This window comes from Nicrophorus vespilloides, unplaced genomic scaffold (genome assembly GCF_001412225.1).
Source record: "Nicrophorus vespilloides isolate i.1.1-1 unplaced genomic scaffold, Nicve_v1.0, whole genome shotgun sequence".
Taxonomy (NCBI): domain Eukaryota; kingdom Metazoa; phylum Arthropoda; class Insecta; order Coleoptera; family Silphidae; genus Nicrophorus; species Nicrophorus vespilloides.
In genome coordinates, this window is record NW_017097102.1 from 141,389 (window position 1) to 159,177 (window position 17,789).

The window sequence follows — 17,789 nt, forward strand, 5'->3', positions numbered from 1 at the left end:
AGAAAATATTGAAACAATCAGATTGTATATATCTGTGATATATTGATTTAGGTAATCTAATCCAATTATAATAGATTAAATCATTATAATGCAATAATAGGATATTAATATATATATTTCATTAATATTTCTATTCAACAATAAACATCTTTTTTTTTAGTAATAAAGTATATATTCCTCTTACAAACTAATTCAGCGCGTAAGTTTATAGTTGTTCAAAAATTTTGTTTTATTTTTTAATAAAAGAATAAATTAACGTATAATACTTTAACACATTGTTGCAATCCTCTTTCCGATTTGCTTAAGCGCATACTTCGTATAAGTTACTTAACTTCGCATAAGTCAAAATGTACACAATTATATGGCGGGAGACGGTACAATTTTTCTTCGTTCGTATTGTGCGAAAGGCGAGAAAACATTGCACCCTATATCAACCTTTTGACAATCATTCTGCGTGTCAAATGATCTTAATATAAGATAACAGAAATAATATTATTCTAAAGACGATGAGCTTATAATGAAAATGAAAAACAACATTCCAATATTGATTCACCATAGAAACGCGTGCGAGGGGAAGCGTTTTTCTTTTAAGTTTTCCCTTCTCATTAACTTAACAAAACTAGTTCAAGAAAACAAATGCAAATACGAAATGCGGATTTCATCACATTACTCGCTTATGTACTTTGGTAATCATCGTAAATTAATCGCGGCATGTCGAAAATCAAAGATGGACCATTCTTATTTGTTCTTGTTAAATAATTGAATTTGTTAAAGTCATAGTCAAAAAGTTGTCATTAAAAAAATAATTAATAAAACCACACTTACACAGTGGTTGGGTGAATATTACTAGCAACAATATAACAATACAAGTGTCTATGTAAAAATAATTGTATGTAATCTAAATACATTCTTAGGATGTATAATGCTTATTGTATCAAGGCACTAAAGTTCCTAAAGATGTGCTTTAATATAAAGTATGACTTCTTGCTTTTTTTTTTCTTGCTTTATCAATACAAATATTTGACCGGGCTTTTAGCCGAAATTAAGAATATATTAAAATGACGAAAATCTTCTAATTTTGATTTAAAGTTTCTTTGGCAAAAACAAGACACAAGTCAAATGAACATTTTTTTTTCTATTTAGAAGCAATTTAAAATTGTTAAACTTAAGAATTAAGTGATGTGCAATTTTTTTTGATGCGCTTAATTTTCAGTTACGGAGATCTTCTTGCGACGTTTGTTCAACAGCGGATTGTTCGAATTTTCCAGGGCCTTGATGTGAACTTGATCGTAATCGACTCTCATCGAAGCCAAAGAGCGGGTCATTTCCTCCTGCACTTCAGGCCAAATTTCTTCACCTTCCTTCAACATCTTGTGCGTGTGTAACGGTGTTTGAGGCACTGCAGTATATTGCTGAAATCATCCAGAACTCTGTACTATCCTGATCCAACATTTATAGATATTGCTAAGAAATAATGGTAATAGATGTATACTCACAGCAATCCAATTGTTCTTAATAACTTCATCAATAGTCAGCCTTTTATCTGCATCAATATTTAACATTCCACTAATTAAATCCTTAGCATCTTGGCTAACGTTTTGCCACTCTGGATCTGGGTAGTTGTATTGTCCTGTGCGTATACGCTTTTTCATTCCTGGCGAAATTGGCATGCCAGTGTTACTATAAAAAGGAGGGAATCCACATAACCTGCAAGTTATTAATATATAATATTTCCATGTATAATCTACTCAATTAAACATACAGTATGTACATAATAACACCTAATGACCAAATGTCACAGCTTTTATCATATCTATCTGGCCCCAAAACTTCTGGAGCTAAAAATAAAATTTTCGGAGTAATGATTTTTAGTTGAGAAACTTAAATTGTTAAAAACCTACCAACATAATATGGAGTGTAACATGGGGTCTGTAAAGTAGCATTGTTAAAAGTATTTTTTGCAAAACCAAAATCTGTAAGCTTAAGTATTCCTAGAGGACCAGAAAGAGAATAAAGTAAGTTCTCTGGTTTTAAGTCTCTGTGGGCAATGTGAGTGTCATGTAGAAATTTCACAGCAATACAAATTTCATGCATGACTCGTGCAGCTTCTACAAAATAAATTGTGACTGAACATTGTAACAATTGAGAAGTTTATTTTTTTTGGAATATTACCTCTCTCGGTAAATGCTCCATCTGGCTTGTCCTGTATGCGTTGGAACAACTCTCCACCCTCCATGCTTAAATGATATAACATTACATTAACATTTGCATTTGATAATTTCATAAAAATATTACCATTCCATCACAACTAACAAGCATTTCTTGTTGCTATAAGTATTTTCATATACATCAATAATGTTAACAATGTGTATGCAGCCACTAGCCCTCCAGTGCAAATCCACCTCCCTTCTTGCCTTGACACAATCATGCAAAACCTACAATTGCACAATGAGTTATGTTATAATATATTATGGACATAATTTTTACCTTCAGAGCATATTTTTCCTTGGTTTTTTTCGAGAAGCATTCCACCACTTTACCGTTGATTCCCAATCCCAGGACATTATTAGATATTTCATAATCGACACTAATCGGAGTTGTTTTAGGTATACGAGCTGACGGTTTTACAATAGAGCTCATTTTACTAACGTTAACATCAAGTGGATAATTTTATCCCAGTCGTTTAGAGAGCAGTTGCAAACAAACAAAGAAACCAAAAATTCAAAACAAAGCACGAATTAAAGAGCACTAGGCGAACACATCAAACATTAACAAATTTTAAAGCAATTAAACAAAAATTAACACTTAGGAAATTATAAATTAATACACGTTTGACAGGACATAAAACATATAACATGACAAACTGGATAAAAATGGACAGGTGACAAATTACGAACTACCAACATACAAACAATCCTAATAATTAAATAATAATTGATAACATTTAATATTAAAATAGTCAAGGGGTAATAGTTGTGAAAAAATCACATATTGATTAATAACTATAAAACTTCAAACAGATAGCACAAGTATAAAGTAATGTTGGTATGACTTGATGACAACCATTGTTCTAACAAGTTATCAAGTTAGGCAACATTGTACACCGATATTATATTCTGTCTAGTTGTGCTGCAAATTCCCTAAATATGTCTAATAAACAAGATACTATAAGTAAACCAGGTAATGTTTCAGTAAAAGTTGTATAAAACAATGATAAACTTAATGTTATTGCTTCTTCCTTTAGAGAAGTCATTACCTCCACCACCAAAGTGTACTCCTGGATGGAATGATCCTCCTCCACTGGGTACAGCTATGTTGACTCCATCAAAGCCAAAGTTAACACAGAGGAAATTTGTGTCTTCCATATTCAGTCCAACTGATAGCTCATTGCCTGTCAGTCCCAGTGATCCTAAGTTGGAAGAGCTCATGGCAAGCTTGCACAAGATTTTGCTAAATTCTGGAGAAGACATGGAAAAGATTATTGCAGATGTCCCTCGTCAGTGGAAACAGCCATACTGTGATGAAAACTTGAAGGAGAAGACTTTGCAGATATGCAGGCATCTTTCTAACAAGAACTATCAGGATGCACATGATGTGATAAACACATTCAATGGCACTCAACTATGGTTCACACTGTTCTTTAGAAATGTAATTACTAAAATTACTGATATTCAATAAGACATTTATTTTATGAGATTGCTATTAGGATAATAAAATATTGAACAGTATTTCATGTTTTATATTTTACCATTCTAATAGTTTACTAATTGATTTATTGTATGGATTTGAGTGAGAGATGTGTACCTGATTATAATCAAATTATTTTTTAAAGTTCCTGTTATTATATTTAGTTGTGTTGATGAAAGAGAATGTATTTTAGTAATTTATTATAAGTCTACCAAAGCAAACTATTAGTATTCTAATATACATATCCAATGTATGTATGCATATAAATACGTATGTTTTGTATTATTTTTTTTTATAAAATAAATTAAATTTATGTAAATTCCAATTAATTTACATAATTCAATTATAACTGTTTCTAGTTAACGCTGGCAAATGTTTATATAGGTTTATGCTTGTATCAGGGTAAAACATTTTTTTTAACTGGATTTTACATGTACTATTGATGTATTCTAGTTAACTTTGTAGATCCCACCTAAACTATTACAGGTTTTAGTCCTGTATAGTAATTTATGCTGCAGGTTCAGATTTTATGATGTGCTTCAATAGAACGAGGTCAAGTATTAATTGATTTGTATTGCTCTTTCTTGTGTAGCTATTAATAAATGTATGTAAAATGTGCTTCGTTTTTCCATAGGTTTTGCAAAGCAACCTTTTCCCAGTTAAGAACAATCCTTTCAAATACACATTTGTCTGCGCCTTAGCAGAGTTTGTTTAGCATTGTAAGTCTGGTAATCTAGGTAATATTATATATTGCTAAATTACCATTACATAAATTATTTAGCAAAGTATTTTGAATGGATTATACTGCTATAACTTACATAATAAATATATATGATAATATAAACAATATATGCAGTTTGTGCTCGCTTAATGTACATATGTTTAACGTATGCCTAATCCGATGACAAATTCGTATGAATTTAGAGTATGAAAGCAAAAAAATCATTATTTGACAACTTGTTTGCTCTTGAGATCGACTTTTATACTAAAAAGGGATCACAATCAACTTTCTTACTTAAAATGATCACAATCTATCTATTCTTTTAAAATGAAGTTTTTTGTTGTCTTATTTTACTAGGGTCACATTCAAAATAATCAGTTTATTCAACTTTTCATGATCGATATATATACTAATAAGGTTGAACTGATGAACTACATTGATAGATTAATTATCAGAATATAGTTTACAATGCAGTTTCTTAATTGATTATCATTTAGAATATAACATTAAAGGTACTGAGGAGTAATTTTCGAACTTTGGTCTACAATTTCTCAAAGATAATAATATGAAATCGCTTTTATGTTTTCTTTTTTTTCAGAATTTACTTTTCATAATATATTTGGTTTTCCTTTAAAGTTAAGCAAAATGAGCTTCCTTGTGATTCATAAAATAAATTTACTTAACATTTGAAAAAATAATGTATCCCATAATGACAAAACAGTCAATATCAAAGTTATTAGAAAATAAATGATATAGACGGAAACTGTTCCTAATACGATGAACCTTATAAATCCGACAAACATGAGTATGAGTAAGACCGTCTATTGAAATCCCGACGTTCGAAATCCCGAGTGTATCGAAATTCCGACGTTCGAAATCCCGACTACCATAATACCGACAATCAAAATCCCGACTATATCAAAATAACGATTATATCAAAATCCCGACTATATCGAAATCCCGACTAACAAAAAAATGTTATTATAGAAATTTATAATAATAAAAGACACTGTCGGGATTATGGTAGTCGGGATATCGATATAGTCGGGATTTCGGTTGTCGGGCTTGCGATTGCCACCGGAGTAAACGAATAATGAAGAAGACATTATTTTGAATAATCGTAGAAAATTAGATTTTTATTAAGTTCAGTGTGATGTAGAACAGTGTTTCTCAAACTTTTTGCTCCACGACCCTATTTTGTATTTTAAAAAAAATAAAGGAGCTTCGAAGAATGGGTACCTTTACTTTGAGAATTACTGATGTGGAAGACAATCGAATCTTCTGATCGGTCAAATTCGGATGAATGTTTCAAACCCGTAATACCTTACGTTTTTACAAAAGCATATACCATATTTTTCGGACTATAAGACGCACCTTTTTTTACATAGAACAATTGATTCAATTTATATGTGCGTCTTATGGTCCGAAGGCAAAATTAAAATAGTATTTTTTTATAAATCGTCTCTAAATTTGAAAATAAAACAAAAAAGACTTTCATATAACATTAGGTCCACTCCCAAGAGATAAAATGGTTCGAGAATGGACTCAAATTATGGGTGCGTCTTATGGTCCAAAGGTTACTGTATAATGGATTTTTTTTAAAATTTGTAGAACTTAAACAATATGTTCAAAATTTTTAAATACGAATTAACTAGATATCCTTCTTCCATGATGATGGGCTTTGACGTGATTTTTTTTAAATATCACTTTAAATTCTTATTGCAAATGAACATTAGAAATCAATATCAGTAATTAATTAACCCTACAAATAATAATTTAATTATTATTGTAGAAGAGTTTCGAACTTTTCGTTCTACTTTTTTATCATTGTTTATATAATAAAGAATACGAATAATAAATCATTTTTCGATGATTCATTATGTAATAGATAGTTTCTAGCCATTCTGTGGTTCTCAGATCTCGCAACGGTGGTTATAGTGGTTATGTAGAAAAATTCATTTCATAAGTAAAAATAGCAATTGTAACGCTTCTAAAAAATGCCTTTTTGATGTAAGAAGATTGCCGACCTCGGTTTATGTAATAGGAAAAGTATCGTTTAAATATTTGGATTTTGTTCGAACTACTATGGTAGTTCTAAAGGAATCTGGAAAAAAAAATCAAAGTTTTGTTGTCAGGAATGTCAGGATGATACAATTGTAAATATTTATAGATAATGTAAATAAATTATATTTTAGTATTGGGAAGGTATTTTTAATCTGGAGATTTAGGTGTAGTTGTTATATTTGACATGCGGTAGATTCGCAGTTCAAAAAAGGAAATTTGTCAGTCTCTGTGACGTTTATTGATTGATTCTTGCTCTGCATACCATTACTGAATTTACATATATATATATATATAAGTGGCGCGATGCAATCTCAGGTATAACAGAAAATGATCAACAAATGATTTAGTGAAAATTAATATAAAAAAAAATCTGTAGGAATATAATCAGGGAGTGCAGGCTGAGGTTCAACAATTGTTTACCCATGTTGATAAGGACCGCTCTGGCAAAATAAGCCAAAGAGAACTTCAGGCAGCTTTGATCACAGCACAGGGTAGCAACTTCTCTGACACGGCTTGCAACTTGATGATCAGCATGTTTGACCATGATAGAAGTGGTACCATTGATGTCCACGAGTTCCAGTTACTATACTCCTATATAAACCAGTGGCTAGCTGTGTTCCGGTCATGTGATAAAGACCAAACTGGGCATATCGAGGAAGGTGAACTCTCACATGGTATATATTCCAATGAAATACAAATATTTGAAATTTTAAAGGAGACTTTTTATAGCTCTGCAACAAATGGGTTTTAGATTTACACCAGAGTTTGTCAATTTTTTAATTAAAAAAAGTGATTTGCAGAACCACAAGCAGATGTCTGTGGATCAGTTTATCGTTATCTGTGTGCAGATACAGAAGTTCACTGATGCTTTCAGGGCCCATGACACAGGCTACACTGGTGTAATAACTCTGGGATTTGAAGAATTTCTGGGTATTGTTTTAAACTGTTCCATGTAAAATTAATATTATTTATTCAATGTAAAACAGCAATTAGAAAATAAATGATCATGGTGCCAGATGGCATACATCCATAAACCAGTGGGATAACATTAGTAAATAATCTTCAGCATTATCTGCTCGCTGAGGCGCAACCTTGTTTTTGGTATTGTGAGGATCGTTTTTCCTAACAAATTCGTGAAAGAATTGCAACTCGGAGCATAGGTCACGCTTTAACAATTGCAACATCATTTGATTCTTGTAGTTTTCCGCAATTGCTTTGAAGATGTGCGTTGCCAGAAGAGTGTTCAAACATTCCAAGGAGTGTGTTACTTGCGTTTTGTTCATCTGGGACAGCCAAGGTGCTGTCAAACTATAAATTTCCGAGTTGGCAAATCGTTGTATTGAATTAAACTTATCGTATGTTTCCGTCGCTCCCAAATAGTCAGGATAAACTAGAACGACGTAAGATGAATTGTATTTATTGTTACTTGGTGCTGTTGGCTGAGATGATGCTTTATTTGGATCCGATATTTCCAGTAGAGTAGTTGTTGATATAGAACCTTGAGTTGTTTTTCCTTTGATTATCTAGAAAGAAATATAAACTTTTAGTATGTTTGCCCTTTTACAAATTTTACTACCTTTCTCAGAGATTAACCTCGAAAAACATATCCGTGTTATTTCATTGTAATTTCTGACGTAAATCCGCCTCTAAAAAGAAAGAAATCAATTATGAGTACATAGAAATACACTATATTTAAAACCAGTATATCTAAACCTTTTATGCAAGAAACAGAAAATCAAATTACCCTCCTCTCCTACATTTGCATACACAAACTAACAATTATAACTTATCAAAAAACTATTACCTGAATTATAGTTTTGCATAGGTAATGAACCAAGCAAAGAACTCCGCCGAAGGTCAACTTATAGGAAATATCGTGCGGATTATTTGGATTTGGTATGTGAAATTCGTAATCAAATCCGTCGAAGTAATTTTCATGCGTCTTACTTTCTGCAAGTAAATCTACCATCCGTGGCGATAGACTGATCAAACACAAGCACGATGAAGAAATTATTTCGACCACCCTGAAGAGAAAAAAAATAATATTAGTTTTAAATATCCTTACAAATGTGATTTTAAGATACAAAGTTTTCTTAATAAACTTATTTATTAATAAACTTGTATTAAATCATTTTTAATCTGAACATGCAAATAAATATATTTTTTAAACAAAAAAAAAATCATAATTCAATGATATTTATTGACTAATCCTTCTCACGGTTTCGATAAAACAAGAGTTTTTTATCAAATTGTTTCATTAGCAATGAATTATGTATACATAATAATAATGTATGTATTTTATGGAACAATTCTCATGACTTTATATAGACAAGTAATAACGGTAATTTAATATTAAAATTTCGTTTTCAGAACTTGAAATTAATATTTATAAAAATAGCTGTAATAGTGCCGTCCTTTTTATTTTAAGTCCACGGGCATAAACGAAAAATAGTGAGAATGCGGGCTGATATTGCATAAAATACTTTAAGTGGAGAAATAAAATCAGAAGAAATGTTACGAGTTCTTGAGCGACTTTTCGGATGTTGACCATTTTTTGTAAAATTCTCATTAATTTCAGTTGTATGACTGCTAATGATGTTATGGACGCGAAACTATCAAATTAATTGTCTGATGATAGTATATTTCTCACTGAAAGAAATTGATTGTAAAAAAATATAATTACCTGTCCATTGTCGATACAAGGAATTCAACTGGAATTTTCTCAACTGTGTGCAGCTTCTGGTTATCAGCAATTTTATAAAATTTCAGTACCTTAGGACTTAGTACAATGTTAATGCAACTGTTAAGGCACTCTGCGATTATTTTCTAGAAAAAAAAACGAGAAAATTAGATTTATTGCTTAAATAGGATTTGAGTAACTACTTACATAAAATGCTGTTAAGAGGGGTTCGTTAAACATTCTCCACTTCCGTTTCCATTTAAACAAAGAATTGCAGAGTTTCAAAGTATTTGAAACAAGTTTAAGAGCGCAATTGTTGACCGTATATTGAGGTAGTTTTATAATGGTCACAATTTCTGTATAGTGCATATTCATGAATTCCAATATTGGATAAAACATGAAGAAGCCGAATTTATCGATCAACGACAGATTCATGTTGATTAGGCTAGTAAACGTGATCCAAAACTCTTCGAGATGCAAGGGGTTTCCTTCTTTTAAAGTTTCCAATGAGAAGTTATAAAATTGCTGCGGCAATTTTATAGAGTCAAAGAATGTCTGGAAGTTTACGTAGAGAAATTCGTATGACAATGGACTCTTTACGCATTTCGTGAGAAATATAGTCAGTGTTTTGACTAAAGGCATTGTCTCAATATTGGACATCAGAAATCCCAAGGTGTTGAAGACTTTGTTAAATATTTGCGTATAGAAGAACCAAGTCTGGAAACATTCTTTTTGTACCACTCTGTTACATAAACTGATTAAAATTGTCCAAGAAATGTAATCGATGTACAACACCTGAGATTTCTTACGATTTTTCATGAACGTATCATATTCTTTCTCGATTATTGTTCCCACAGATTTCATAAAGTTTAGTACGTCTGTCGAAGTTTCTTCAAAAGCTTTTGCGTGCAGGTCTACTGTTCTCAACGCTATCGAAACCACCGATTCTCTCGCCTTCTTATTCAGGTAATCGTATATGTTGCTGATGTGAGAAAACAATATACATTTTAATTTGAAACACTCATCATCTGTTGGAGTTTTATCACCCCATTTTGTTAACAAATATAAGTATAGATCCGCCCATTCTTTAACATATTTTATTTCCTCTGGGTTATCGATATAATTGATGAATCCTTTAAGCGTGTTATCTGCTATAATTTGTTTTGGTTTGTTATCCAGTATATCGTCATGTCCTCTGACCAAAAAAATGATGAATTTTTTCCAACTTAAAAGAAGATTCACGTTATCGGGATTACGACAATCATTTTTCAAACACTGCATAAGATATTTAGGGAAATTTTGTAAGAATCCTTTTTCATTTGCGAAAACGCCTTTCAGGAATACCTCCAGCTTAGGATCAATCTCAGTCTTTGATAACTCAATAGCTAATATATCAAGAATCATGCTATACGTTTCATTAGCCAAGTTATAATCCTGCATCAAAGGTGCCAATATTATTTCCCAGAAAGTATCTTTTGCTATCAAATCTTTAATGAGTAATGTTTTCTTTTCAACCCATAATGCGTGAAACAATTTCAACATAGCGGCCTGGATGGGACTTTTTAAATATTCCGGGGATATCTTAATATTTTTAAGATAATCACCTAAGTAATGTGAAACACTTTCTCCAGATTGTGCTATAGGTTTGGAGCAGTAAGATTTACGACGCGATGAGAGATTAAAGAAAGCCACCGTCATTCCATTTTGACTCTTCGTACATGTGGTAATCATATCAAGAAGTGCCACTTTCATATCATCATCTTCCAAACGATCACGCAGACGTTCTAAAAACATGCATTGAACTTGGTGATTGTCTATTTCTAAAGAAGACAGTATAGGTATCGTCGAATCAATAGCAATTGTTTTTAACAGGCGGCACGCTAATTTTGGAAGTATAGTATCATATTTGTGGATGATATAATCTACGATGACCTTTATGCAATTCGCGGACTGGGCTCCAGAATGGATAAAATATGCCCAAAACTTTGTTGTTTTTATGGTGGCGAAGCCGTGTTGTTTAAACAACAACAGTATGATACTTATACATCTACGAACATTGCGTATGATTTCGGTACTCTTTCCATCTTTCCAATCGGTTTCCATGCACATCAGATGATCCAAATAATGGTTCGGTGATCTGAAGATAGCGATAAACGCTTTGATGAAAGGTTCATAATTAAAGAACGTCTCCACGCAAAAGTTGTATGTTAACATAATCTCTTTTGGTTCTTCTACCGAATTGTAAAATTGTAAGATATTGAAAATGTGCATAAGGATATCTCTTGTAATAATATGTTTCTCAAATGAATCCTCATAGTTCCAATTCAGGTGTTGCGGGAATATTTCTCTCATAAAGAATATGATGCCGCGCAGCTGGAACTTTTCCGGATTGTTTTCCTTCATCGTGTGGTTGAGTAATTTGAGGTAAGTGCGTATGAGGTCGTACTTGGCAGAGTAACGAGCGAGAACAGCCAATTGTAAAAGGTTAGAGTCGTCTATAACATTCAGTTTCTGCAACTGCTCGATGCTTAATAACTCCTTTGGTATAGCATGTAAACAATGGAAAGCTGTCAGTATATGTAATATCGATGGATTCGCTTCAGGAATGGACAACATTTCAATGCAAATTTTCAGACAACTGTTTATCAATCCTGCATTCGGATATTTATGGATACCACCTTTCGTCATCAGGAATTTGACGTGGTTTATTAGTTGACAGAATAATACGTTTTTCCATAGTTGTGGATGTTTTACAACTTCTGCAATGAAACTTAATCCTTCGATCAGTCGATCTACTGCTGGGATTAATTTCCCATCAGAATCGGTAGTATTTTCGCAGTAATCGACCGTGGCTAAAGCATATTGTTCTAAGTAATGAAAATACGTATACCTAAAATCTCCTCGGCATTGCGCCAACCAAACAGTAGGGGATAATTGCAAAGTGCCCACTATGGAAGATTTTGGAATAGTGAAGTTATGCAACGGTGTGGTTTCTTTTAGGATTCTAACGTCTTTGAAGGTAGGTAATGGTAACGCATTTTCATTTGTGTATACTTCAATGTTCAAAAGGAGCCTAATGACCTACAAAATTTATATTAAAATTGACTATTTCTCTTATAGCTCAGTAACTTACCTGATCTTCATAATGCTTGTGTTTGTATAAAGTACTGCACAAACCTGTGAATGATTTAAAATCATATGGATACATATTAAAAGCTGTAGAAATAAGCAAGTGTACTGAATAATTGGTATCAAATACTTTTGATGCAATAGTTTCATCCTCAATCAACTTGCACAAAACATCTACTGATCCTTTCTTCTGATAAATCATAAAATGATCAGTACTCTTCGAACAAAGTTGATTCACAAAACCATATACTCCTTCTCTGATAATTTTTCCAAGAATATTACCCTAAAATAAATATATATTTATATTATATAATGATGTTTGATTTCAATTAAACTTACTTGTAAGAAAGGCTTTTCTAATATTTCTAGTAATGTTTCAAATACACAGTCATTGAAGCAATCTTTTAAATGTACCTGAATGAACGTTTTATACTTTTGTACAGCCAACAGTGATGGTATTGACATTATCATTACACACCATGAAAGCAATACTACACTATGTTCAGGAATACTGACAATATTACTTAGTACATTTTCAACCTCAGTCATATCGACGTCAAAATTAGGACTATTCCTATAAGCAAAATTGAGTAATTAAAAATATTTCTGAATTATATGTATGTAATTACCACAAATATTGTAATGCTAGGAGTAATGCTGTATACTCCATGTGAGTCACCGATTTAATACTGCTTGGATCTGACAAAGAAATTGCCTCGAAAAAGTCTGGTGGTTTATATGCAAATCCATGTTCTTGAAACACTACCATCATATTTAATGCATCTTTTGGTGTTGGTTTTTTGAAGTCATTAAATAAAATTAAAGTAATGACCAGTTCCAACTGTTCAACATTATTTCTTGCAACCCAATTTTTTATATCTACACAGTTACCAGAGTTCTTATAGTTTATTTCATCTATAGAAAATTTCATTTGTTCCACCAGATTATCCCTACATTCTGTTATATTCAATTTACTCAAAAATGTCTTCATGGGCTCAACATCTTTATTTTCAAAAATATGTCTCACTGTTTTCAAAAGAAACATACGCTCAGACGTATAGAAATGCCATAACTTCACAACTAAATGATTTGTGTATTGCTCAAAATTTGAGACCTCTATGATATCTTCAACTTTCCCATAATATTCAAACATAACATAATTACAAAACAGGCTGTAAGCAATTGTACAATCCAGATTCTGCAACAAATAACAATTACATTTTGTTCATATAATATTTACGTTTACTAATTACCAATGACTTAGAAATTTTTTGTATCAAAATTTCTAGTTGTCTATTTTCTTTGGAGACCTTCTTCTTCCACTCATTATAGCTACTCGTAGTATATGGTTTAAATTGGCAAATACCCAACTTCAATTCACTTTTGACTGTGGTCAGCACCTCCAAGATATTCTTATCAGTCAAAGCTTTGCTACTCTTTATTACAGTCTTGTAGATATTTTTCCAGTACCTAAGAAAAGTTTTGCTATATGATTACTGTAAATGTAATGTTAGGCTATGCTTACGGTATTGTATCCATGTTAACTGTATTTTGGAGTTCCTACACATGAACTTAACTATTTACATTAAAACAATAGGCACAATAAACACTTATAAGATAGTCATGTACTTTGTATAAGTAACAAAAATAAACGATAACAGTGATATAACCCAATTATATCTTCTATAATTTCATGTATGGTTTGGCGGTTTCTATAGGTTATGATTCACTTTCTGAATTTGCCGAATAATTTTAAAAACATTGAAACTTAGGCAACTCACCGATCACTTTTCTGTTTTATATTAATTTACAAGATTTAATGCGAATATTATTATTCATGGGAAATTAAGGAACTTCTACTGAAGACACGTTTTCTAAATTTGATACCTTTTATTGAATTCTTTGAGTTTCTAAATTCAAATATTTTAACGTCCTTCTTAAGATCGTTAAAAAACGATTTTATGAATGCTTCCAGATAGTCGTTATGTTTAATTCAAATATTATAACGTCCTTCTTAAGAACTACTTTATGAATGTTTCCGGTTAGTCGTTTTCTATCTTTATCTATACATCATTAAGCTATCAACTATTCCTGTAGAGTTAATTGTTTGTCTATATTTCATTTATTTATTTTATCTTCTTCGCGAACTTTTGATCCCATCCAGCTCATTAATTGTGGAACTATGAAAAATATGTCCCGTTCGGTCGTATCGCTATGTGCAGCTCCCTAAACTCTTTTTAAACAGAATATATTTTAAAAATGGCTTTTTGCTACAAAAAGTTGCCGATCTTACTTAAGAATAATTGCGAGTATCTACAATGCAAATTCCTACAACGCGTTAAAAATATTAGGATAACCTTTTTCATGTAACACGATTCTTGTAAAACGCATGTTATTCCCTAAACATGTTGTCTCTGTTATATGAGAAAAAATCTCGTAGAACACGATTTTATACAATGAACGTACAGTAGACTTCGGTATAACGGGGTTAGTTATACCGAAGTCTACTGTACTGGACCTTTCTAAAAAGCTATTATGAAAGAGTTAACAAGAAATAAGAGTGGACAAATATAATCCAAGACTTGTTACTTTAGAAATTTGTTAGTAGTGTAAAAATATGTTTGAATCTATTGATCAGAGTTAGCACACTGTCAAGGTGTAAAAAATATGTGTTTGTCCATAAATTATGTCTTCTAATGCATTATTGTAGTTGTTGACCTGTAACAAGCTCTATATAAAATAAAATATTTAAGTTAGTTAAAAATAGATTTATATTTTAACAGAAATAAAATGAAAATAACATATCCCTTGCATAATAGTGAAACAGAAGAACAAACAAAAATATATAAATAAATTAAGAATCACATAGAATAGTAGTTTTTGAGTTAAATACTAGTTTAATTATCGTTTACGGAATGTAAAATCCTTGGAACATTATAGTGCAAACTTCGTTGTACATATAAATTTCTAATGAAACTACCCACATTCAATTAAATTGAAAAGTGGTTAAGACATTGTTGTAAGTAATAATAGACATGCAACACAGTGGTTTTGGGCAAATGCAATAATTTTATGTTAAATAAATATATTATTTAAAATACTATAGACACCCAAAATAACAAAAAAAACGATGCCTAGTAATCTGACCCTAAACCAAAAATATTAGCTATTAACATAACACAGAACAAATAAATACTTATTATTTTTGCTCCAACGTCAGCAAAATGAACAACAATTAGTAACAGTTTCTGTAGGCACTGGCATTCCTCTACCCAAGATAGTAAGTAATTGACATCGTACCCTGGAAAGTAAAGGAATTACATGAATCACAATGCAAAAATGATTGGAAATAATAGCTACTTAGCGCGAATATCCGTTTGGTACTGGACCTCCCCGTCGCAATTCCATTTGCTCTTTTTGTTGATGGCTCGGAAACAGAACTCTTTCGCCTTGTGCGTTTCCACAAAGGGGAACTGTTGTATCTCCTTGTTCCTACCCGATAATCTTAAAAGTAATCTCACATTATTAAGCAGCGAAGTGTGCTGGACCAGAACTAAGTGTAAGTTGCCATCTCCCAAATGACTGTTTGGCGCTATACCATTAGGGCTTCTATCACAAGCGCAGCTAATATTTGCTCCGCTGACCATAAAATATTTTCCTTTAATCGTTTTCCATACAAGTTCTTTCTTTTCCGTCGTCTTATCGATGCACACGGAACATTCTGAGCAACTCTCGAAGCATCGAGAGCTAGTAAAATCATCTTTTTCTGATAACATCGCGATTTCCCCTTCATACCCCATATTGTAAATCAGTTTCTTAAAACCCGAATAATCATATCGTTTCGGTCCCAGCCACCTATATTTATCACTAGAATGAGCTACATCTCCTAAGTATCCATAACTAAGTACACTTGCATATAGTCTTAACAACTTGGTTTCATCATAAACAGAAACTAAGTCTAAACCGATACGGCCGCCGAATATTATATGTAGGACTGCAGTTTGGACGTCTGTTGTACCATGTAAACAAAACGCTATGGTATCTGTGCTTCCTCCTAAAATTATTTTATTTATAATTATAATTTTTTACATTGATAAACGTGATTAATTACCAGGTATAATTCCTATTGGCATTTTAGGTTTTGGTATATCAATATTAATATCATTGTAATCTAAATTATGTAATTGACATTCTCTTATTATAAGTCCATTAAATAGTTCAGATACAGTTCCATCTCCTCCCACGCATGCAACAACATCATACATATCCAAATTATGATATGTAACAAAATCTCTGATTTGATCTTTTCTCTGAGAAACATTAACTGTCACATCAACACCAGCAATTTGAAATAAAGGTTTGGCTAGTTTCTCATAAATTTGCATGGCATTCCTCTTGCCTCCATAGGGGTTTAAGAATAATAAAATGCTCTTCGGTCTTTGGTTAAAAGCTGCAAAAATTTGATTAAATAGTTTTCATTATATAACTATTAAGGGGGGACTCACTTTGTAATGTATTTTGCAATGTTTTCACCCAGGATGCCACCTGGATGGGGTCAGTGTGGCTGAATGCAATAGTTGCATGTTTCCAAGTGCAATTGCTTCTCCTCTTCGCATAATGTATGATAAAGCTGTGAGGGTCAATGGTTGGATCATCAAGTCGATGATTTGCTGTTTTGTTAACATGTTCCACAGTGATAACATTCTCTATTGGCACTGTCACTTGCACTAGAAAATAACAACATAACCAGTTAACACCTGTGTATTCCAAAGTCTAACCCTCTTACCTGATGGTGGTTTTTCCTTATCCCATATGATTTGATTTTGATGGAAAAACACTTTGTATCGCTTTTTCTTGCAAGTGAATGTCGTTAAGAGCACCGAATTCTTTATTGCTTCCAAATCTTCCACGAAATCTGCCATCATTTCACTATTATAACACAGCCATTTATATAAGCAAATTATCGACAAAAAAAAAGTTGTTAAGGTAACTGGATGAAATCTATATAAACATCTGATTGCGATACTATGCTAATTACTTTTAAATCCCAGGCGGGAAATTTGAAACTTATGTAATACGCTGGTTATAGGTTAAATTCACATGTAACACTGGCAATATTGATTGAAACAATTACCTGCAATTAATTGTCGTAGTTGATATCAACATTTATATTGAATATTTGAACTCTGACTGGAAACACCGATGAGTCTCAAAGATGAAGTAAAAATGTTCGCTCATCAATTTAATTGTATTTCAGTATACAATTAATTGAAATTCTTTAACAAATTTAGAATTTTTATACCATTTTCTATGCTAAATTTTGTTTGTTTATAAATTTTTCATTAGCCTTCAATGTTACGATAATTTAATAAATAATATTTATTTTAATAATCACAAATAAAACTTTTATATTTTTTTTTAAACAAATTTATAATTATAATCTTTATGATTATTTTCAAAAAATTGTTATTATATCTGTTTTGCATTTAATTGAAAATATTATTCAAG

General features: G+C 31.7%; 5 protein-coding genes across 10 annotated transcripts; 2 read left to right on the top strand and 3 right to left on the bottom strand.

The window, feature by feature from the left end:
- Positions 1 to 1,138: 1,138 nt before the first annotated feature.
- On the bottom strand, positions 1,139 to 2,852 carry LOC108558938 (MAP kinase-activated protein kinase 2). 2 transcript variants are annotated; one of them, XM_017916030.1, is made up of 7 exons: positions 2,488 to 2,851; positions 2,296 to 2,435; positions 2,173 to 2,237; positions 1,902 to 2,108; positions 1,763 to 1,838; positions 1,497 to 1,707; positions 1,139 to 1,412 (listed from the first exon to the last, which is right to left on the bottom strand). In XM_017916030.1, the coding sequence occupies exons 1-7, from the start codon at positions 2,638 to 2,640 to the stop codon at positions 1,203 to 1,205; spliced, it is 1,062 nt and encodes a 353-aa protein (XP_017771519.1). In that variant the 5' UTR covers positions 2,641 to 2,851; the 3' UTR covers positions 1,139 to 1,202. The 2 variants fall into 2 exon arrangements, with proteins under 2 accessions (XP_017771519.1, XP_017771520.1); XM_017916031.1 differs by lacking the exon at positions 1,902 to 2,108 and having other exon boundaries at positions 2,488 to 2,852.
- A 130-nt stretch (positions 2,853 to 2,982) lies between these two features.
- On the top strand, positions 2,983 to 3,704 carry LOC108558939. The gene is made up of 2 exons (XM_017916032.1): positions 2,983 to 3,180; positions 3,245 to 3,704. The coding sequence occupies exons 1-2, from the start codon at positions 3,147 to 3,149 to the stop codon at positions 3,676 to 3,678; spliced, it is 468 nt and encodes a 155-aa protein (XP_017771521.1). The 5' UTR covers positions 2,983 to 3,146; the 3' UTR covers positions 3,679 to 3,704.
- Positions 3,705 to 6,407: 2,703 nt separating this feature from the next.
- LOC108558934 (peflin-like) lies at positions 6,408 to 7,509 on the top strand. Of its 4 annotated transcripts, none has more exons than XM_017916025.1 (4): positions 6,423 to 6,583; positions 6,637 to 6,787; positions 6,849 to 7,146; positions 7,202 to 7,509. In XM_017916025.1, exons 2-4 carry the CDS (start codon positions 6,776 to 6,778, stop codon positions 7,426 to 7,428), a joined length of 537 nt encoding a protein of 178 aa, XP_017771514.1. In that variant the 5' UTR covers positions 6,423 to 6,583; positions 6,637 to 6,775; the 3' UTR covers positions 7,429 to 7,509. The 4 variants fall into 4 exon arrangements, with proteins under 4 accessions (XP_017771515.1, XP_017771514.1, XP_017771513.1 ...); XM_017916024.1 differs by having other exon boundaries at positions 6,423 to 6,547; positions 6,604 to 6,787; XM_017916026.1 differs by having other exon boundaries at positions 6,408 to 6,787; positions 7,273 to 7,363.
- LOC108558933 (nucleoporin NUP188 homolog) lies at positions 7,426 to 14,737 on the bottom strand. Of its 2 annotated transcripts, none has more exons than XM_017916021.1 (9): positions 13,807 to 14,088; positions 13,535 to 13,751; positions 12,911 to 13,479; positions 12,621 to 12,855; positions 12,286 to 12,564; positions 9,360 to 12,233; positions 9,156 to 9,298; positions 8,277 to 8,496; positions 7,426 to 7,995 (listed from the first exon to the last, which is right to left on the bottom strand). In XM_017916021.1, the coding sequence occupies exons 1-9, from the start codon at positions 13,818 to 13,820 to the stop codon at positions 7,477 to 7,479; spliced, it is 5,070 nt and encodes a 1,689-aa protein (XP_017771510.1). In that variant the 5' UTR covers positions 13,821 to 14,088; the 3' UTR covers positions 7,426 to 7,476. The 2 variants fall into 2 exon arrangements, with proteins under 2 accessions (XP_017771510.1, XP_017771511.1); XM_017916022.1 differs by having other exon boundaries at positions 7,918 to 8,118; positions 13,807 to 14,737.
- Positions 14,738 to 15,392: 655 nt separating this feature from the next.
- Positions 15,393 to 17,323, bottom strand: LOC108558915 (ceramide kinase). Its single transcript, XM_017915978.1, has 5 exons — positions 17,068 to 17,323; positions 16,787 to 17,008; positions 16,393 to 16,731; positions 15,642 to 16,335; positions 15,393 to 15,582 (listed from the first exon to the last, which is right to left on the bottom strand). Exons 1-5 carry the CDS (start codon positions 17,204 to 17,206, stop codon positions 15,498 to 15,500), a joined length of 1,479 nt encoding a protein of 492 aa, XP_017771467.1. The 5' UTR covers positions 17,207 to 17,323; the 3' UTR covers positions 15,393 to 15,497.
- Positions 17,324 to 17,789: the final 466 nt, after the last annotated feature.

Excerpts from the sequence above, each read along its gene's own strand:
- LOC108558915 (XM_017915978.1), bottom strand. The coding sequence starts at position 17,206 with ATGATGGCAGATTTCGTGGAAGATTTGGAAGCAATAAAGAATTCGGTG. Across the intron at positions 17,009-17,067 it reads TAAGGAAAAACCACCATCAG|TGCAAGTGACAGTGCCAATA; the intron begins GTAAGAGGGTTA and ends GTTATTTTCTAG. Across the intron at positions 15,583-15,641 it reads CAAACGGATATTCGCGCTAA|GGTACGATGTCAATTACTTA; the intron begins GTAGCTATTATT and ends TTTACTTTCCAG.
- LOC108558933 (XM_017916021.1), bottom strand. Across the intron at positions 13,480-13,534 it reads AAAAAATTTCTAAGTCATTG|AATCTGGATTGTACAATTGC; the intron begins GTAATTAGTAAA and ends TATTTGTTGCAG. Across the intron at positions 9,299-9,359 it reads CCCTCTTAACAGCATTTTAT|AAAATAATCGCAGAGTGCCT; the intron begins GTAAGTAGTTAC and ends TTTTTTTTCTAG.
- LOC108558934 (XM_017916023.1), top strand. Across the intron at positions 7,147-7,201 it reads GGAAGGTGAACTCTCACATG|CTCTGCAACAAATGGGTTTT; the intron begins GTATATATTCCA and ends GACTTTTTATAG.
- LOC108558939 (XM_017916032.1), top strand. The coding sequence starts at position 3,147 with ATGTCTAATAAACAAGATACTATAAGTAAACCAG. Across the intron at positions 3,181-3,244 it reads AGATACTATAAGTAAACCAG|AGAAGTCATTACCTCCACCA; the intron begins GTAATGTTTCAG and ends TTCTTCCTTTAG.
- LOC108558938 (XM_017916030.1), bottom strand. The coding sequence starts at position 2,640 with ATGAGCTCTATTGTAAAACCGTCAGCTCGTATACCTAAAACAACTCCG. Across the intron at positions 2,436-2,487 it reads AGGAAAAATATGCTCTGAAG|GTTTTGCATGATTGTGTCAA; the intron begins GTAAAAATTATG and ends GTGCAATTGTAG. Across the intron at positions 1,839-1,901 it reads TTACACTCCATATTATGTTG|CTCCAGAAGTTTTGGGGCCA; the intron begins GTAGGTTTTTAA and ends TTTTATTTTTAG.